This window comes from Prionailurus bengalensis, chromosome A2 (genome assembly GCF_016509475.1).
Source record: "Prionailurus bengalensis isolate Pbe53 chromosome A2, Fcat_Pben_1.1_paternal_pri, whole genome shotgun sequence".
Lineage (NCBI taxonomy): Eukaryota > Metazoa > Chordata > Mammalia > Carnivora > Felidae > Prionailurus > Prionailurus bengalensis.
In genome coordinates this window covers 95,188,925-95,206,523 of record NC_057348.1, presented here as the reverse complement: position 1 = coordinate 95,206,523, position 17,599 = coordinate 95,188,925, and the positions used below count along the sequence as shown (strand labels likewise).

Here is a 17,599-nt window from a genome sequence, read left to right as displayed (position 1 = left end):
AAAAGTGGTGGGAAATCTGCAAACTTCAGGTGAGCCCAAGGCCATCTCCAAGGGCTAACCACCCTTGCTACCCGCAGCTTTGAAGCCTCTCAGTGCTCCATTCTGCATGCATGCGTGAGCTGGATCCCTAGTAATGGCCTGCAATATTCAGAGACTTTCAGGACACCTGTGGTCCTAAGGAGGACAGGGTGTGAATCATAAGGAATTAAGTTCCTGGGTTTGTCTTTTAGGTTTTTGGGACTTCTGTGGATAAATCCTCAGATGGCCAATAAAACACCTCTAACCATCCAAATGGAATATTTCCCACAAGTTCTGTAGAGCTGTATTTTTGTGGTTATTCCATTTGCTGACTCTAAACTACTACTCCTTTTCCTATCCTCAAAAAACAAATCAGAGGAAATATTCTTTTGTTAAGTATCAAAAATAGGTAATTACATTTCTATTAAAATTTTTTTAATGTTTATTTTTGAGAGAGAGAGAGAGAGAGAGAGAGTGTGTGTGTGTGTGTGTGTGTGTGTGTGTGTCACAGAGCCTGATTCAAGACTTGAACTCACAGGGACGCCTGGGTGGCTCAGTTGGTTAAGCGTCTGACTTCGGCTCGGGTCATGATCTCGCGGTCCGTGAGTTCGAGCCCCGTGTCGGGCTCTGGGCTGATGGCTCAGAGCCTGGAGCCTGTTTCCGATTCTGTGTCTCCCTCTCTCTCTGACCCTCCCCTGTTTATGCTCTGTCTCTCTGTCTCAAAAATAAATAAACGTTAAAAAAAAAAAAAAAAAAAAGACTCGAACTCACAAACCGTGAGATGATGACCTGAGCCGAAGTGACCATTTAACCGACTGAGCCACGCAGACGCCCCTATATTTGTTTTTTTACTTTTGAACATTGTATCATAAACATAATGTTTCTGTCTCTTCAGCTTTCATTATAAAAGTGTTCCTGATCCTGTCGGCTCAGTTGGTGGTCACTGGGGCGATTATCAGCGTATTTATTTTCTGGTAAGTCTTTGTTACTGATGTAAATGAAATATTAAGTTGTTCACATTAATTCTTATCGTATCAACTCAATTTTGTTCATTAAAAATTATCTATTTTTTCTTAATCATTCATAGGCTATAATATCTCTATAGCTTTGTTGTTTCTGAGGCAACTCTTAGACCAAGGTGTTGGTAGATTTCCACAGTTTTACTTCAACTTCCTAAGCCAAGATCTTTTTGTCTTAGTCTTTTTGGGGCGCTATTTCATTTTCTATTTTCCCTGGCTATTTCCACAGATGAAAGTGGATAAAGGAAAAAAGGTGAGATTATGGAGGCCTTGGAGACTTGGAATGTTGAAATTATTTCAGGGACTATGACCCATCACTGCTTAAACCTATCCTGTGAAAATCTCTATTTACAAAACAAATATATGAGAAATTGATTTTCTTTGCTTTGTACACTTAGCAGTATTTTTTAAAAATAAAAATGTCACCAGGACATTTGCATTCATACAAATTTAACTTACAACTTATTATGACTATCTTTTTATAAATATATTTTAAGAAGCAAGGTATGGTTATATGTTTCACCATTTAACTCCTCATTTATCATTGCCAATGATGAAGGGTTTTGCCCCTTTCCCATGAGATTGTTTTACTTCTACTGAAATATTACATTAGTTAGAAAAATAAACAATTTATCATTTAAAACTATATTAATTATTTTTTAACCAGGAAGGGTTTAAAAGCTTGGGTGCTCATGAATGCCTGGTTCACCTATGCAATCTTGTAAGTATTCTTGGATTTATAAAGTGTGGTTTTTTTCTATTAGCTATTGACTGAGGTTCTTTATTAAAAATTAGGTGAAGGTATAACATTCTTGAAATGATAAAATCATAGAGATGGAAAACAAGCAACTTAGTGGTTCTAAGGAACTAGGGTGTGTGTGTGTGTGTGTGTGTGTGTGTGTGTGTGTGTGTTGTGTACCATAAAGAGATGGCATGAAGGAGATCTTTGTTGAGGTTTTAATGATGGGATAGTTTCAAATCTTGATTGTGGTGCTGGTTACACATGTCTACTCATAGATTTGTGTCCAAGTTCTATGACATAGCATTATATATACCTTGACCAATGTCAAATCACTGGCTTTGGTATTATACTATATTTATGTAAGATGTAACCTTTGAGGGAAACTGAGTAAAGGATGCATGGGACCTCTGTCTCTTGGCAACTTTTTGTGAATCTATAATTATTTCAAAATAAAATTTTTTTAAATTCTATGGATTAAAATGAGAAAAGTTAGTTTTAAAAGCTAAAAAAGAAAAGTAAAGGTACTAATCTGCATGCACTTTTGTATACAATAGTGATTATCAGATAATAACGTATATTTCTGTCTCTATTCATCTACCTGTATCATTTGATAAAATCACTGGAAACAAATAACACATGGCTTTCAATTACCCTCAGGCCAGCATTTTTTGGTGTACTTATTGTATTTGCTTGTTGTGGGAATCTCCAGCGTCAGGTGCCTGTGAATTACATTCTCCTGGGAGTATTTGTAAGTAAACTTTGTTAGCATGTGTTGTTAGCTCACCTGTGAAATACATTTTTGACACATTACTAATTCTGCCTCTATTGTGGAAAATCTTCTTGTGGAATAATAGAGATAGAAATTATTTGTGAGATGTCCTCTGGGCTCAATCCTGGCTGTAACAAAGTCATAAACTTGTTTATGAGATTGTATCCATGCCCTTTTACTAAAGCTAGAGAATCTGGGGACACTGAGCAAGTCCTTATTGCCAGCGACCTTGCCTCTGGGAGGCCACGTGGGAACATGCTCAGAATCCAGGCTCCATTTCAGGAACAGTTAACTTGACTGTTAATGGCCCTCTGCCGGGCACAACAAACACATTCTGTTATGGAGAGTGGATTCCACATTTAGTTCACAAACTCATGTGTTTGAAGTATACTTTATTTTTGTAAGAGTTCTCTTATTTCTATTTCAAGTCTCACTGGGTGCAGAAACCCAGGTCAGCACAGGTTCCCTTAGTTCCCCACCTTGCACCTCTGGCTTTTCCAGAAAGTTGGGGGTGAGGCTGGGGCTTCTGGTCCTGGGCTCTCCTCATTTCAGCATGGTCTGGTTCCTGTTTCACCAGTGCCTCCTGTGGGGCTTCCACTCACAAGGTCTCACCACATAGGTCCTTTCTTTGTGGATCAGTGCTGCTCTCTCTGGGTCACAGAAAATGTGTGGCTCCTTTTCTTGTAGCCAGTTCCTTTCTGTGCTGCCCACAAGGATTCCAGGAACTCAGCACCCTTCCATTGTGAAGATTTATGTACCAATTGATTTATTCCTCATCTGGTTCCATATGAGTTTTGAGGCAGCTTATAAAAACACCCACACTATAAGAGGATAAGATAAACTGGTAGGGAAATCTGATGAAAGGAAAAATAAGGGTAGGAAAATAAAGTCAGTGGTTAGTGTACAAAATGCATATGCTCCCCGAATAGCCAAAGCAATCTTGAGAAAGAAGAACAAAACTGGAGGTATCACCATTCCAGATTTCAAGATAATTCTAGATTTCAAGATATGCTACAAAGCTATAGGAATCAAAACAGTATGATAGTGGCTCAAAACAGACACATAGATCAATGGAATAGAATAAATAAACCCACAATTATATGGTCAATTAATCTATAAAGGAGACAAGAATATATAATGGAGAAAAGACAGTCTCTTCAACAAATGATGTTGGGAAAACTGGACAGCCATATGGAAGACAGAATGACACTGGACTGCTTTCTTATACCATAAACAAAAATGAAATAAAAATGGATTAAATACCTAAGTGTAAGACCTGAAACTATAAAACTCTTAAAAGAAAACATAGGCAGTAAACTCTTGTAACATTGGCCTTAGCAATATTTTTTTGGATCAGTCTCCTCAGGCAAGGGAAACAAACAAACAAAAAAATTGGGACTACATCAGATTAAAAACTCTTGCACAGTGAAGGAAACCATCGTCAACAAAACAAAGAGGCAACCTACTGAATGGGAGAAGATATTTGCAAATGATTTATCTTAGAAGAAGCTAATATAGATCTATATCTTATCTATATAGCTATATAGATAGATACTCATACAAATGAAATCTAAAAAAATCTACCAAAAAATCATACCAAAAAAATCTAATTAAAAATGCACAGAGAATCTGAATAGATATTTTTCCAGAGAAGACATATGGATGGCCAACAGATGAATAGATGCTTAACGTCACTAGTTACGGAAATGCATTGAGATGTCACTTCACACGAGTCAGAATGGCTAGTATCAAAAAGACAAGAAATAAGTGGTGGCAAAAACGGAGCCCTCTAGGCATGTTGATGGGAATATAAATTGGTACAGTCACTGTGGAAAACAGTATGGAGTTTCTCCAAAAATTTAAAATTAGAAATACCATATGATCCACTAATTCCACTTCTGGGTATCTTCCCAAAGAATGAAAACACTAATTGAAAAAGATATATGTACTCTATGTTTATTGCAGCATTATTTACAATAGCTAAGATATGGGGGCCCCTGGGTGGCTCAGTCGGTTGAGTGTGTCTAACTCTTGATTTCGGCTCAGGTCATGAGCCCAGGGTCGTGGGATCAAGCGCCCCATTGGGCTCCGCACTGAGTATGGAGTCTGCTTAAGATCCTCTCTGTCTCCCTCTGCCCCTCTTCTCACCTCAAGTGCAATCTCTCACTCTCTCTCTAAAATAAGAACAACAAAACAATAGCCAAGATATGGAAGCAACCTAAGTGCTCATTGATAGATGAGTGGATAAAGAAGATGAGGACATATGTACAATGGAATGTTATTCAGCCATAGAAAGAATTAAATCTTGCCATCTGTGATAACATGGATGGACCTTGAGGGTAAGTGCAAAGTGAAATAAGTTAGAGAAAGATGAATATCATACGATTTCACTTATATGTGGAACCCAAAACAAAACACAACAAAACAAATGAATAAGCAAACAAAACAGAACCAGATTCATAAATACAGAGAAAAAGCTGGTGGTTGTGAGTGGGAATGGGGAGGATAGGCAAAATAGGTGAAGGATTTCAAGAGTTACAAACTTCCAGTTATAAATGAATGAGAGGGATGGAAAGTTCCAGGGGAATATAGTCAATAATATTGTATGATGGCAGTTGATACTGTATTTATTGTGGTAAGCATTTTGCAACATATATAATTGTCAAATCACTGTGCTATATACCTGAAACTAACACAGTATTGTATGTCAACTGTACTTCAATGAAAAAATTTTAAAATGCATAATCCTGTGCACTTGAGTGTGATGAGCCTAGATCTGGGCCTGTGCCTTCGCGTGGTCAAAGAGAGTAAGGACACATGACCAGTGGTGACATTCTCAGCATGCAGATAGCTCAGTGTCTAGTGTGATTTATATGTTGGGAAGAACATCTTCCTCTGGAGACTAGCTCTCTGATGCCCACATCTGGGCATCTGGGCATTCCTTGGCTGCCAGCGCATTGAAAGGCCTTTCTTACCTGGCGTGGATACCTTGCTCATCACTCGGGGGAGCAGATGGGGTTTCCTAGTTCCTGGACAGACTACACTCAGGAAGAAGTGCAGGTTAAAAGCCAGGCATAGAAAGCTAACTATACTAGAGCCTAGTCCTAGAGCAGAGGTGATAGGATGGGGAGAGGAGGTACTTTTCTAAAAATACTTGAATTTTTTATTTAAAAATTTTCCATGTTTTTAATGCTTATCACAAGAAGAGATCAAAGCTCTCATCTCTGAGGTTTTGTTGTTTATCCCGACGCAGGGAACAGCTTAAGAGAAGAAATATACAGGGGCAAGGAATTAGATGCATTTTGTAGACTTTATGTTTTGGCTAAGGATTAGGAAATATGTGGAGAAACCATTTCAGAAGAGGAGTTGAGGGGAAAAAAGCACACATACCGAAGACAGCTTTTGTCCCATAGAATTTTGAGCCTGTGTTCTGTGTTCTTGAAGCCATCAGGCAGGTTTGACTTCTAAGGCCTCTTGTTCTCCTCTTTGGAAAACTGAAGGGTGGTTTCCAGCTTTAAATCATTCTCTCTCCCTCTACTTCTGAGCCCTATCTTCCTCCCACTATCCTCCCCCCCCCCCCACACACACACTTATGTGCTGCTAAAGATGGAAAAACATGAAGCATTTGAGCAAGTAGAAGAAGAAAATCTTAGGAAGTTTGGAAGCAAGCACATTAAAATATCATGTGGGGGCACCTGGATGGCTCAGTCAGTTGGGCATCGGACTCTCGATTTCACCCCAGGTCATGATCTCACAGTTTGTGGATTTGAGTCCTGTATCAGGTTCTGAGCTGACAGCACGGAACCTGCTTGGGATTTTCTCTCTCCCTCTTTCTCTGTTCCTCCCTCACTTGCGTGTGCTCTCTTTCTCTCTTTCTTTCTCTCTCTCAAATAAACAAACTTAGGGGCGCCTGGGTGGCTCAGTTGGTTAAGCGGCCGACTTCGGCTCAGGTCATGATTTCGCGGTCCGTGAGTTCGAGCTCCGCGTCGGGCTCTGTGCTGACAGCTCAGAGCCTGGAGTCTGTTTCAGATTCTGTGTCTCCCTCTCTCTGACCCTCCCCCGTTCATGCTCTGCCTCTCTCTGTCTCAAAAATAAATAAACGTTAAAAAAAATTAATTAAAAATAAACTTAAAAAAAAATCATGTGTAGGGGCACCTAGGGGGTGGCTCAGTCAGATAAGCTTCCAAATTTGGCTCAGGTCATGATCTCATGATCCATGAGTTCAGGCCCCATGTCAGGCTCATACTTACAGTTCAGTCTCTGTCTCTCTCTCCCCCTCCCCCCAGAGAGTCACACTCTGTCTCTCTATCGAACATAAATAAACATTAAATTAAAAAAAAACAATCATGTATACATGGAACAGATACACTGTTTTTAACCTGTGGTGGAAATAAGGACAGCTTTGGTAGATTTAACAAAGAAGAGAATCAGGCAACTACTCACCGAGTCTGGGAAATGCAAAGATGCAATCCAGGACTCTCAGGATTCCAGTTCTTCTCGTCTCTTATCCTATATGATGTTGGCCAGCTGGAGAAGTTCAAAGCCACTCTAGCAGTCCTTGCACCATGGTTAAAATGTGTCTTCATTTGTACTCCTGGAGACCAGAGCATTCTTTCCTGGCTCTTGCCATGGACCAGAGGGTTAGCCGAGTTTCTGGATTTGCCTCTGGTGGAGCTCCCTACCAGCTGGAGAATGTTCTCAGGCCCTTCAGCCACTGTTAACTGTTGCCTCACCCCACCTGCCCACTGTCCTGGAACCTGACCACGAACCCAGCTACAACCTCGTTGCCTTTTTTTGGTCTCTGGCTTGACCACCTGCTGGCTCTCAGCACCTGCCCCTCTCCCACGTGGTCCCAGCAAACCATGGAAACCCTCCGGCCTGATGCAACCTCAATGCAGCCCTCTTCCCAGCCCTGGATGGGCACCTACAGGTGCAGCCCCACCCTCTGTAGAGATCTGTCCTGGAGCCCCATCCCCAGTCCTGAAAAGGTCTCAATCCTCCTCCCTCATCTGGGCTTTGAAGTTTTCAACTCTCACCCAAGCCCTGTAGGAAAGGTCAGCACTTGAAACTGTTGGTGAAGCATTAGTAGAAACAGAATGTCCTGCTTTGATAAATTGTTAAGGTGTGTCTGTGTGGGTGGGCCCATTTGATCTGGTCTTACAGATAAACCTTTTGTTATGGTTTCCATATTCCTAACTAACACATATTTAATGCAATCAATATGCTGCAAGTTACTCCTGCATTCTAAGGAATTTTTACTAATAGAAGAATCTTGTCAGGCTCGGGGGAATGTTAGGTAAATGTTTAGTTCTACTATTTTTGTCCCATAATTAACTTTCCCGTAGCTCTGGGCACCGGGGTTGTGCATATTCCCACTCGCTCCCTAGACCCCGCCAACACACACACTCTTTAAAAATCATCTCTGGATTCTGGGCCTATGGGACCAGGGTTCTGATTGTGAATTTTGTCTTTAGACAGTTCTTCAAGGTCTGCTGCTGGGAGCCGTTTCAGTGTAAGTCTTTGATACATATTTCCTTTCTCGCGTGTGCTTTTCTTTGTATGTATGTGAACAATAATCACAGTCTCTGGTTTTAGTTTCTGTAATGCAGAGGAAGTGCTGTGGGCAACAGCAGCGACTGCTCTGGTGACGTTATCGCTCACTTTATTTGCTCTTCAAACAAAAGTATGTATCACCGAAAAAGATTTCTGTCACAAGGGAGTGTGTAGATGTGTTCCTTTGGCCCTTCCTGACCCATTCTTATCTCTCCTCCTTCCTGCTCACTGCTGTCCTGTGGGCCTCACCTCCTTAGCTTCTTTGCCTTCTGGCTTCTGACTTTCCTAGTAACCACGTTAAAAAAAAAAAAAAAAAAGCAAAAAGAAACAGGTGAATTTAATTTTAATCATATATTTTATTTAACCCAGTGTATGCAAGGTATTAACATTTCAGTAAACAATATAACGCAAATATTGAGACATTTTACATTCTTTTTTGAGCTAAAATTCAAATTCAGTGTGTATTTTATTATACTTACAGCATACTTTACTTCAGACTAGCCACACTTTGAATGCTTACCTAGCCACAAGTATGGAATGCATAGCTCTAGACAAGTATTTAAAAACAATTTTTGGGGGGCACCTGGGTGGCTCAGTCAGTCGAGCGGCCGACTTCGGCTCAGGTCATGATCTCACGGTCTGTGAGTTCAAGCCCCGCATCGGGCTCTGTGCTGACAGCTCGGAGCCTGGAGCCTGCTTCGGATTCTGTGTCTCCCTCTCTCTCTGACCCTCCCTCGTTCATTCTCTGTCTCTCTCTGTCTCAAAAATAAACAAACATTAAAAAAATTTTTTTTAAAAACAATTTTTTGTAAAATGTTTATTTCTGAGAGAGAGAAAGCAGGGGAGTGGCAGAGTAAGAGGAAGACACAGAATCTGAAGCAGGCTCCAGGCTCCAAGCTGTCAGCACAGAGCCCAACGCGGGACTCGAACCCACAAACTGTGAGATCATGACCTGAGCCGAAGTCAGATGCTTAACTGACTGAGCCACCCAGGCGACCCTCTAGACATACATGTTTTAAACAGCCATCAGAATCCTCTGGAGGGTTTGTTAAAACACAGATTCTGGACACCCTGGAGTTGCTACTTCAGAAAGTCTGGGACACAGCCCAATAATTTGCATTTCCCAGATAGGGCTGGTTTGAGAACCACATGTGGAAACCTAGTGCTTCTAATTATTCTCTTGGTGTGCAAGAAGTAAGGAGTGAGGGGGGACATACAGGAGTTAGGAAAAAGCTCTTACAAGAAAGTATCATGGATTCAAGGGTCTTCTTTTGCTGTATAATATCATTCTGTTCAGGTCAGAAGATGAATATTCCCCTTTGTTTAAAAAAATTCCTCAGCTTCCCCAGGCTGTTTTCATCCCTGATTTATGAAGGCAAAACCAAAAGGCATATTAATAAATTTCAAAATTACAAAAGAATCAGCAATAATTTTTGAAAGCTTAGTGTATATATTTTTATTAAAATATATGCATACAAACATGGAAAGGCACCCAGTTCATTGCTGTATTTTATGCACATGCTTTCAGAAATATGACCATACTGTACGTACAAATGTACATTCTATTCCTATAAATACAAAAATAGAATAGTATAATGAGCCCTCATGTATCCACGGCTCTTGTTATTTCATCCATACTCCTACCTTCTTCTCCCTCATGAAGCAAATTCCAGTCAACACCACACTTTTTAATGTAGTGTTTTTCAGTGATAGGGGCAAATGGTTGTCTGTGGTTCTCAGAATTATCCAGGGTATATTATTAGCAAATGGGCCAATTTCTATCTATGGGGCATAAGGTGCATCTCTAAACCTCCTGAAATTCCTTCCAGATGATAAGTGAGCTGTTTTTGTGTTATATTTCCTCAGTGGGATTTCACCATGCTAAATGGGATGCTGTTCGTTTTTCTCTTCGTACTGTTCATCTATGGAATTTTCTTCCTCTTCATACGCTCATATGTAAGTGGGATCTCGTTTGGGAACCTCAGAGAATTGTTAGAGGGCAAAGTGCTGGTTGTGTTGGCCTAGATCTTCTGTGAAGTAGACACTCGGTTGGGTGAACTGGATGAGGACTTGAACGGGAGAAGTGTCTGTGAGAGAAAAGGGGCTGGGGAGCCTCTGAGGGCTGGAAGACGTGCCCCACCACAGTAGCACATCTGACACCAGGTGAAGGGGAGGGAAGGTGGGCAGTGGGAACATTCTAGACATGAAGTCGAGGAAGGTTCAGCAAGGCTGTAGGGGGAGTGGGGGGGGGGGTTCCTTGAGCTAAAGTTGACTGTAGTTCTGTGTCTCCCAGGAAGTACTCTGCTGCTCCCCAGTGACTGACAAGTGATAGGCATGGCCCAGAAAATCACTGCAGTGGGCTGCACAGCACAGCGGCCGGGCACCTCCCAGTTAGATGGAGGTCTGTGAGGCCTGTCCTTGCGGCCGCCCAGCGTGGTGTGGTTGGGGTCCTGTTGGAAGTATGGGGCATGAAAATGGAGCTACTTCTCTAGACTATAGCTGTCTTTCCCTAAGAGGGTCTTGGGGTGAACCTACCCACAGGGCTGGTCAGACTTCTCCCATACCTGGGTGCTGCTTGTTTGAAGTAATGAAAGTGGAGTGATGGGCTTTTCAGACTTTCCCGATGGCAGCGGAGAGTAATTCCAGCTTGCTTGCTTGCTTTACTTTCTTCCTTATATATATTCACTGACTTCTTACCAGATATCAGATATAAGCCTGTGGTTTTCTCGTAGGCATTACATTTAATTCTCATGACCTTTATGAAAAGTACATGTGTCATCTATTGTTTAGCTAAAAACACATGCTCAGAGAAATTAAATAATTCACCCAGGTCTACACAAGGAGTAAGTGGTAGGGGTGGGATGAAAGCCAGATCTGTGGGACGCCAGTGCCATGCTCTTCCCAGCGCACAATCTGTGGATGGAGGCTAGAGGGGGTGTGGGCCCGGCTTGTCATTGGCTCCTGTGGGGAGACCCTATGGGCAGCCAGCTCCACTGAGGATTGACCTAGAGCCTGTGACCTTTTGACTAAAGCCCTAAGGCCAACTTGGCCCAACTGCTGAATCCAAGAGTTTCTTTGGCAACAAGTAGACTTGTTCAGTGGTCTTCAGACATATAACTAAGAGTTAAGCCTGAATTGGTTTAGCTTTATGAATGACTATGTAGACTTATAGTTAGGGAGATTTTGTTTTATTTTATTTTTATTTATTTTTGTAGTATCTATATTTTAGAGGTAAACTCGAAGATATAACAAAGATGTGCCTTAAAAGGCCACACAGCCCTCCATTTATTATTATGGCTGGTAGCCATAATAATACAAATTGGTAGGAATAATATTGGTAGGAATAATACAAATATTAATTAGGTTGGTTCCATAGGTCTTTACAATACCATTTAGGTGCAGTTAAGAAACAGTGTTTCCTACTAGATAGACGAAACTTTGTTCCCCCTGTAAACTTCCTTTCACAAATATTTACAATATTTAATCTTACACACATGTTTAAATGGAAGGGAAGACTTTTGACAGAGCCTTGTTGTAAGTATACAGGCTTGTTTGACTTTGGCAATTTTGAATTCTTCAGACTCCAGTAATCAGGTATTTTCTTACTATTAGCTCATTCCGGAAATACTGTCCCTCCCACACTATGTCACTGACTCCTGGTTTATGTCATCGGCCAAGGATCTTCCCTGGTTAGCAGAATGCTCTATTTGTCTAGGATGAGCTTTCTTGTCCTGAAGAGTGAATGACATTATTTTTCTCAGATGTTATATACCACTTCTTATCCTCTCCCTCTATAGAGCCAACCCCTTTGGAATTCACATCAGTCCCATATTCTGATGAGGGCTGTTTTGGTTGCAAGGAACAGACACTACCCAGACTAACTCGAGGCAAAGACCCAGGGAAGCTCATGGAACTCCTAGGTGGGAAGAAGAGGCAGGATTCACAGAAATGGAAATCCCACATTGCTCTCTTGGGCTGAGTTGATCAGCCTTCTCTGTATAGTAATAGCCCCAACAGTAGCTGATGATGCAACAGCCTCTGGGAATTGATTTCTGACTGGCCTGGTGCATCTGTTTGATCTTACATTCTGGTCAGTCAACAGAGTCACTGCTGTTGGAGTAGACATCTTCCACCTCTTGTCAGTTAGCCCTAGCTAGGGTATATGAGGGTCACGATTTTCGCAGAGCCACCCATTCCAAGAGTGAGTATAGGGGCAGACGCCCTAGAAGGGCTATGCAATGGTGCATAAAGTGAACCATATCTAGTATGTTCTACTTGTCCTACCATGCGTGAGATGTTTAGCACTTATCTAGCAAAACTGATTCGGCAAGGGTAGTTTTCATGTGTTTGCTGAATGGAATTGAGTAGATGCTGTTGACCACTATGTTCAAAAAGATGAAATTCCCCACAGATGTGACTTTCCTTAATACTGGGTCCTTATCTGACAGCAGTAAACTAAGTGAGCCCTTTCGTTATTCCAGACCTTTTTCTTAACATACAATTGTTTCTTCTCTTTGCAGTGGTTGCACCTATTGTATGCTGGACTTGGAACTGTACTCTTCTCACTTGTGAGTCTAATTTCTCCCTCTCTTTGACAAAGAATATGGTCTGTGCATTGACAAGTGCTAGGCCCAGAGTCAACTAGAGTCAGTATTTCATTTTCCCCTCCTATGCCTCCCCCTCTTCCTTTCCCTCCTTCTCCTTCTTCTTTTTCTTTTTTTAAAAAATTTGTTAAATGTTTATTTTTGACAGAGAGAGAGAGAGAGCATGAGTGTGGGAGGGGCAGAGAGAGGGAGACACAGAATCCAAAGCAGGCTCCAGGATCCGGGCTCCAAGGTCTCAGCACAGAGCCTGATGCAGGGGTCAAACTCATGGACTGCAAGATCATGACCTGAGCCAAAGTCAGACACTCAACCGAGCCACCCAGGCACCCCTATTTTTCTTTATAAAGGCAATTTTTAGAGCACTTTTAAGTTCACAGCAAAAGGGAGAGGAAGGCACAGACATTTCCCACATATCCCTTGCCCCTACACACGCATGGCCTCCCCCCCGATCAACATCACTCACTAGGGTGGTACCTTTGTTACATTGCCGAATGTATATTGATGCGTTATAATTCACATTAGACTTTACTCTTGGTGTTGTACAGTCAGTCTATGGGTCTAGATAAATATATATTGACAGGTTCCATCATTATGATATCATACAGAGTGTTTAAAAGCCCTAAAAGCCCTTTGTGTTCCACCTTTTGATTCCTCCCCTACCTCCAACTCCTGGCAACCACCAATCTTTCTCCTGTTGCCAAATTTTACCTTTTCCAGAATGTCATATAGTTGCACACCGTATATAGCCTTTTCAGAATGGCTTATTTCACTTAGTGATGTGCACTTAAGGTTCTTTTGGGTCTTTTCATGGCCTGATAGTTCATTTCTTTTTAGTGCTGAATAACATTCCATTGTCTAGATGTGCCACAGTTTATGTATCCATCCACCTATTGAAGGACATCTTGTTTGCTCCCAAGTTTTGGCAATTATGAATAAAGCTGCTGTCAACATCCCTGTGCAGGTTTTTCTGTGGACATAGTTTTCAACTCCAATGGGTAGATAGCAAGGAGTGTGATTACTGGATCAGATGGTAAAAAGTATGTTTAGTTTTTAAGAAACTGCCAAACTGTCTTCAAAAGTAGTTGTACCATTTTGCATTCCCACAAACAGTGAATAAGAATTTGTTACTTAACATCCTCAGCAGCATTTGATGTTGTAAGTGTTCCCGAATTTGGCCATTCTAATAGTGGTATCTTATTGTTGTTTCAATTTCTGTTTCCCTTATGACATATGATGAGGAGTATCTATTAATGTGTTTATTTGCCATCCATGTATCTTCTTTGGTGAGGTATCATTTATGTTTTTCAGCCCAGAGAACAAGTAATGATCTTTTTAAATCAGATTGTTTGCTTATTGTTGAGTTTTAAGTGTGTGTGTGTGTGTGTGTATTTGGGGCAACAGTCCTTTATCAGATGTTTCTTTTGCAAATATTTTCTCCCATCTATGGCTTGTTTTCTCATTCTCTTGACATTGCCTTTCACAGAGCAGAAGTTTTTAATTTTAATGAACTTCAGCTTATGCATTATTTCTTTCATGGATTATACCTTTGGGGTCATATCTAAAAAGTCACCACCATACCTTAGGTAAAAGATCCTCTGTTATCTTCTAAGAGCTTTATAGTTTTGTGTTTTACACTTAGGTCAATGATAAAACAAATTTTTGTGAAGGATGTAAGGTCTTTGTCTAAGTTTTTTGGTTTTTTGGTTTTTTTGGTTTTTTTTGCATATGGATGCCCAGTTTTTCCAGCACCATTTGTTGAAGAGATTATCTTTGCTCCATTGTATTGCCTTTGCTCCTTTGTCAAAGATCACTTGACCATATTTACATGAATCAATTTCTGGGCTCTCTAGTCTGTTCTATTGATCTATTTGTTTCTTCTTTCATCAATACCATACTGTCTTACTCCATAGTAAGTCTTGAAGTCAGACAGAATCAGTCCTCCAATGTTGTTTTTTTTCCTTTAATGTTGTGTTGGCCATTCACACCTACCCCCCACCCTTTCTCTTTCTTTTTAGTGTAATCATACTATATAGAAGGTTCTACCTTTGCTTTTTCACTCAAAAATAATGGTATTCACATATTAGCAGTCATGGATTGAGCTTATTCTTTTTTTTTTTAAGTTTTTTTTTTTTTTTTTTTTTTTGAGAGAGAGAGATTGCAGGAGGGGCAGAGAGAGAGAGGGAAAGAGAGAATCCCAAGCAGGCTCCGTGCTGTCAGCACAGAGCCTGATGTGGGGCTCAAACTCACAAACCATGAGATCATAACCTGACTAAAACCAAGAGCTGGACACTTAACTGACTGAGCCACCCAGGCACCCCAAGTTCATTCTTTCTTAAAGGCACATGGTATTCCATTTTATGCTTTTATCATGTCACATATTTTAGGTTTTCCTTTAATTATTTTTGGCATTTCCAAACATACCCAGAAGTACCAAGAATGGAGTAATAAACTCCACATACTATCACCGGCTTAAAAATATCCACATTTTGCTTCATCACCTTCCTTTTTATTAGAATTATGTCTTGTCTATTTTCAAATGTCAGAAAAATTTAGACCAGGAAGTTATGTATGTATAATTCAGTTTTCTTATTTCTTCTCCGAATACCGAAAGGAACTAACTTGTGCTCATTTTCCTTTACTCTTATGCTCTCAGCCTTTGCAATTGATGCCTGCTGTTATATTTCTTGTGTCCTGTTTCAGGCTTAGTTTGTTTCCATGCAAAAGTACATTGGTGTTTCTGTTCCCAGTTTGGAGGCAGAGCAAAAATTCTTGTAGCCTCAGACAGGTCTACCCAACACTAAACAGATAAAGCAAGAGGGACATTCACATTTTTTCAGCGGGGTAGGGAGGGGATGCTTAACCACCAGAGTTGTAGGGGGTGAGGCAGGGTGTTACTCCCAAATGCCCCTGGGGATCTGAATCCCAACTGGGGCTTCCCTGTGGGCTGGCTGTGTCTTGGGTTGTGTCCTGAACCCCATTCTCCCTGAGGGGGAGGGGGACAGGTGGATCCCAGCTCATCTCACTCTCACTTTCCTGTCTGCCTTCAAAAACATAATTTCACCTGGAAGGTGTACTCCTAACCACCAAGGCATGTCTGTGAAACGATTAGAAGTTATTATCCCTCTTATGGGAAGAAATAAGGTAAATTCAGGAGTTCTTGGAGGGGATGAAGAGAGAAAAGCGCTTCTCTGTAGAAGTCAGGACCTCAGGGTTATAAATGAAGTCTGGAAGCTCAGCTGCTGTGCAGCCTGCTTTTTAGGGTGGCCAACTGTCCTTGGTTTGCCTGGGACCGAGGGGTTTCTAAGGAAACCTCCTCTAATGTCCTCATGCTGCCCAGGGCTGCTCACCCAGCCACAAACACAAGCGTGAGCGAGCTCTCTGGCTCTTTTCCTGCAGTTTTAGGAGCTCCTCATTCTACCTACTGCAGCTGAGCTACACTTTTTATTTGGGGGAAATATTTAACTATATACAAATCCCACCTTCCCCTCATTCTATGTTTTGGAAATACTAACATCATCACAAAGCCATTCCAATGGCAAGGTTTGAAAAATGCTATCATCCAAAGCTCCAAGAATTTCAGCATTATTGCTGCACACCAATCTAAAGGTCAGGAACCATCTTTATTTTCATTCTTGGTTCACCAAGAACATGTGGGAAAATCCCAAATACAGGGCAGTTTGTAGTTTATCTCTGTGTCCAATTGTCCCACCTCATTGGCTAAAGGAACAAAGTTTTCTGGATTTGGAAAGCAAAAGAAGGCTCACAGACTTGATCCTGCTGGCCTCAGGAGGATGAAGCACTTGTAATAGAGTACAAACTCCGGGACATAGTGAATGGCTGAGGCTGTAAAAATAACCTAACTTAGCCATAAATCGACTTTATGCAGTATATTTTACTGATGCTAAAATATTTTCTCCAGGTAATTTAGGATACTTATTTGATAGAAATATACCATTTCTGTAATTAATTCTTCCTTCTTTTCTTTAAGTACTTGGTGATGGATGTGCAGCTCATGGTGGGAGGGCGCCACCATCACTCTGACCTGCACCCCGAGGAGTATGTTTTTGCTGCCCTGAACATCTACTTGGACATAATCAACCTTTTCCTTTTTATTTTGGAACTGATTGGACTGGCACGGTAGTCATATGGCCAAACTGGTTCATGTTGAAAAAAGGGAAGGAGGGACGCTTCTGAAATGTTGCCAGGCTCAGACATGAGAAGGTTACCACTTCATAAACCTTTTGTTAACAAAAATATTTAAAGATACTTACTTTTTGTCAAATTAAATCAAGCATTCAGTAGATGGTAGCTGTAGCTGTGATATTTTTGGTTCTATTGTCACATTGCAAAACTATCTGGGGGACATTTCTAATTTTTATAAATTCAAAAGATGAGTATCAAAATTACATGCTTACAAACATTTGCAAGATGCCCATTACAGTGTTGAAGTTTTCCAGGCAGTATTTCAAGCAGTAAACAACATCTCTCTACATGAATAAATTTGATTACAGAAACCTATATGTACCCATTCTCTTCTCTTGGACATTCTGTGGACATTTTTGAATATTTTGGCATCTGACCTTTTTTTTTTTTTTTTTTAAGATAAACTAAAGAATTCTGCCTTTTCCCTGTATTCCAGAGTCAGACTGGAGAGAATAGTAGTATCTATCTAGTAGGGGTCAGAGGAAATTAAGAGAGTTAATGTGCAAAAAGGGCTCAGGATAGAGTATCAGCTATATTGCCACTGTCCCATCTATACTCCTGGGCTTAACTCAGCAACCACCTCCACTGATTGTCTGGAACAACTAAAAAAATAATCATGATAAAACACACATAACAAAATTTACCATCTTAACTATTCTTGTACAGTTCAGTAGTGTTAAGTACGTTCACA

At 40.8% G+C, this 17,599-nt stretch overlaps 1 protein-coding gene across 2 annotated transcripts in view; it reads left to right on the top strand.

The window, feature by feature from the left end:
- LOC122487873 (protein lifeguard 1-like) overlaps nt 1–17,223 on the top strand; it is a 31,092-nt gene extending 13,869 nt beyond the window's left edge. For both annotated transcript variants that reach the window (XM_043588842.1, XM_043588841.1), the window contains exons 4-11: nt 914–992; nt 1,705–1,758; nt 2,437–2,527; nt 8,023–8,060; nt 8,144–8,231; nt 9,968–10,057; nt 12,622–12,669; nt 16,694–17,223. In XM_043588842.1, the coding sequence (XP_043444777.1) occupies nt 914–992; nt 1,705–1,758; nt 2,437–2,527; nt 8,023–8,060; nt 8,144–8,231; nt 9,968–10,057; nt 12,622–12,669; nt 16,694–16,846 (641 nt within the window). In that variant the 3' untranslated portion in view covers nt 16,847–17,223. The remainder of the gene's footprint in view (nt 1–913; nt 993–1,704; nt 1,759–2,436; nt 2,528–8,022; nt 8,061–8,143; nt 8,232–9,967; nt 10,058–12,621; nt 12,670–16,693) is intronic.
- Nucleotides 17,224–17,599: the final 376 nt, after the last annotated feature.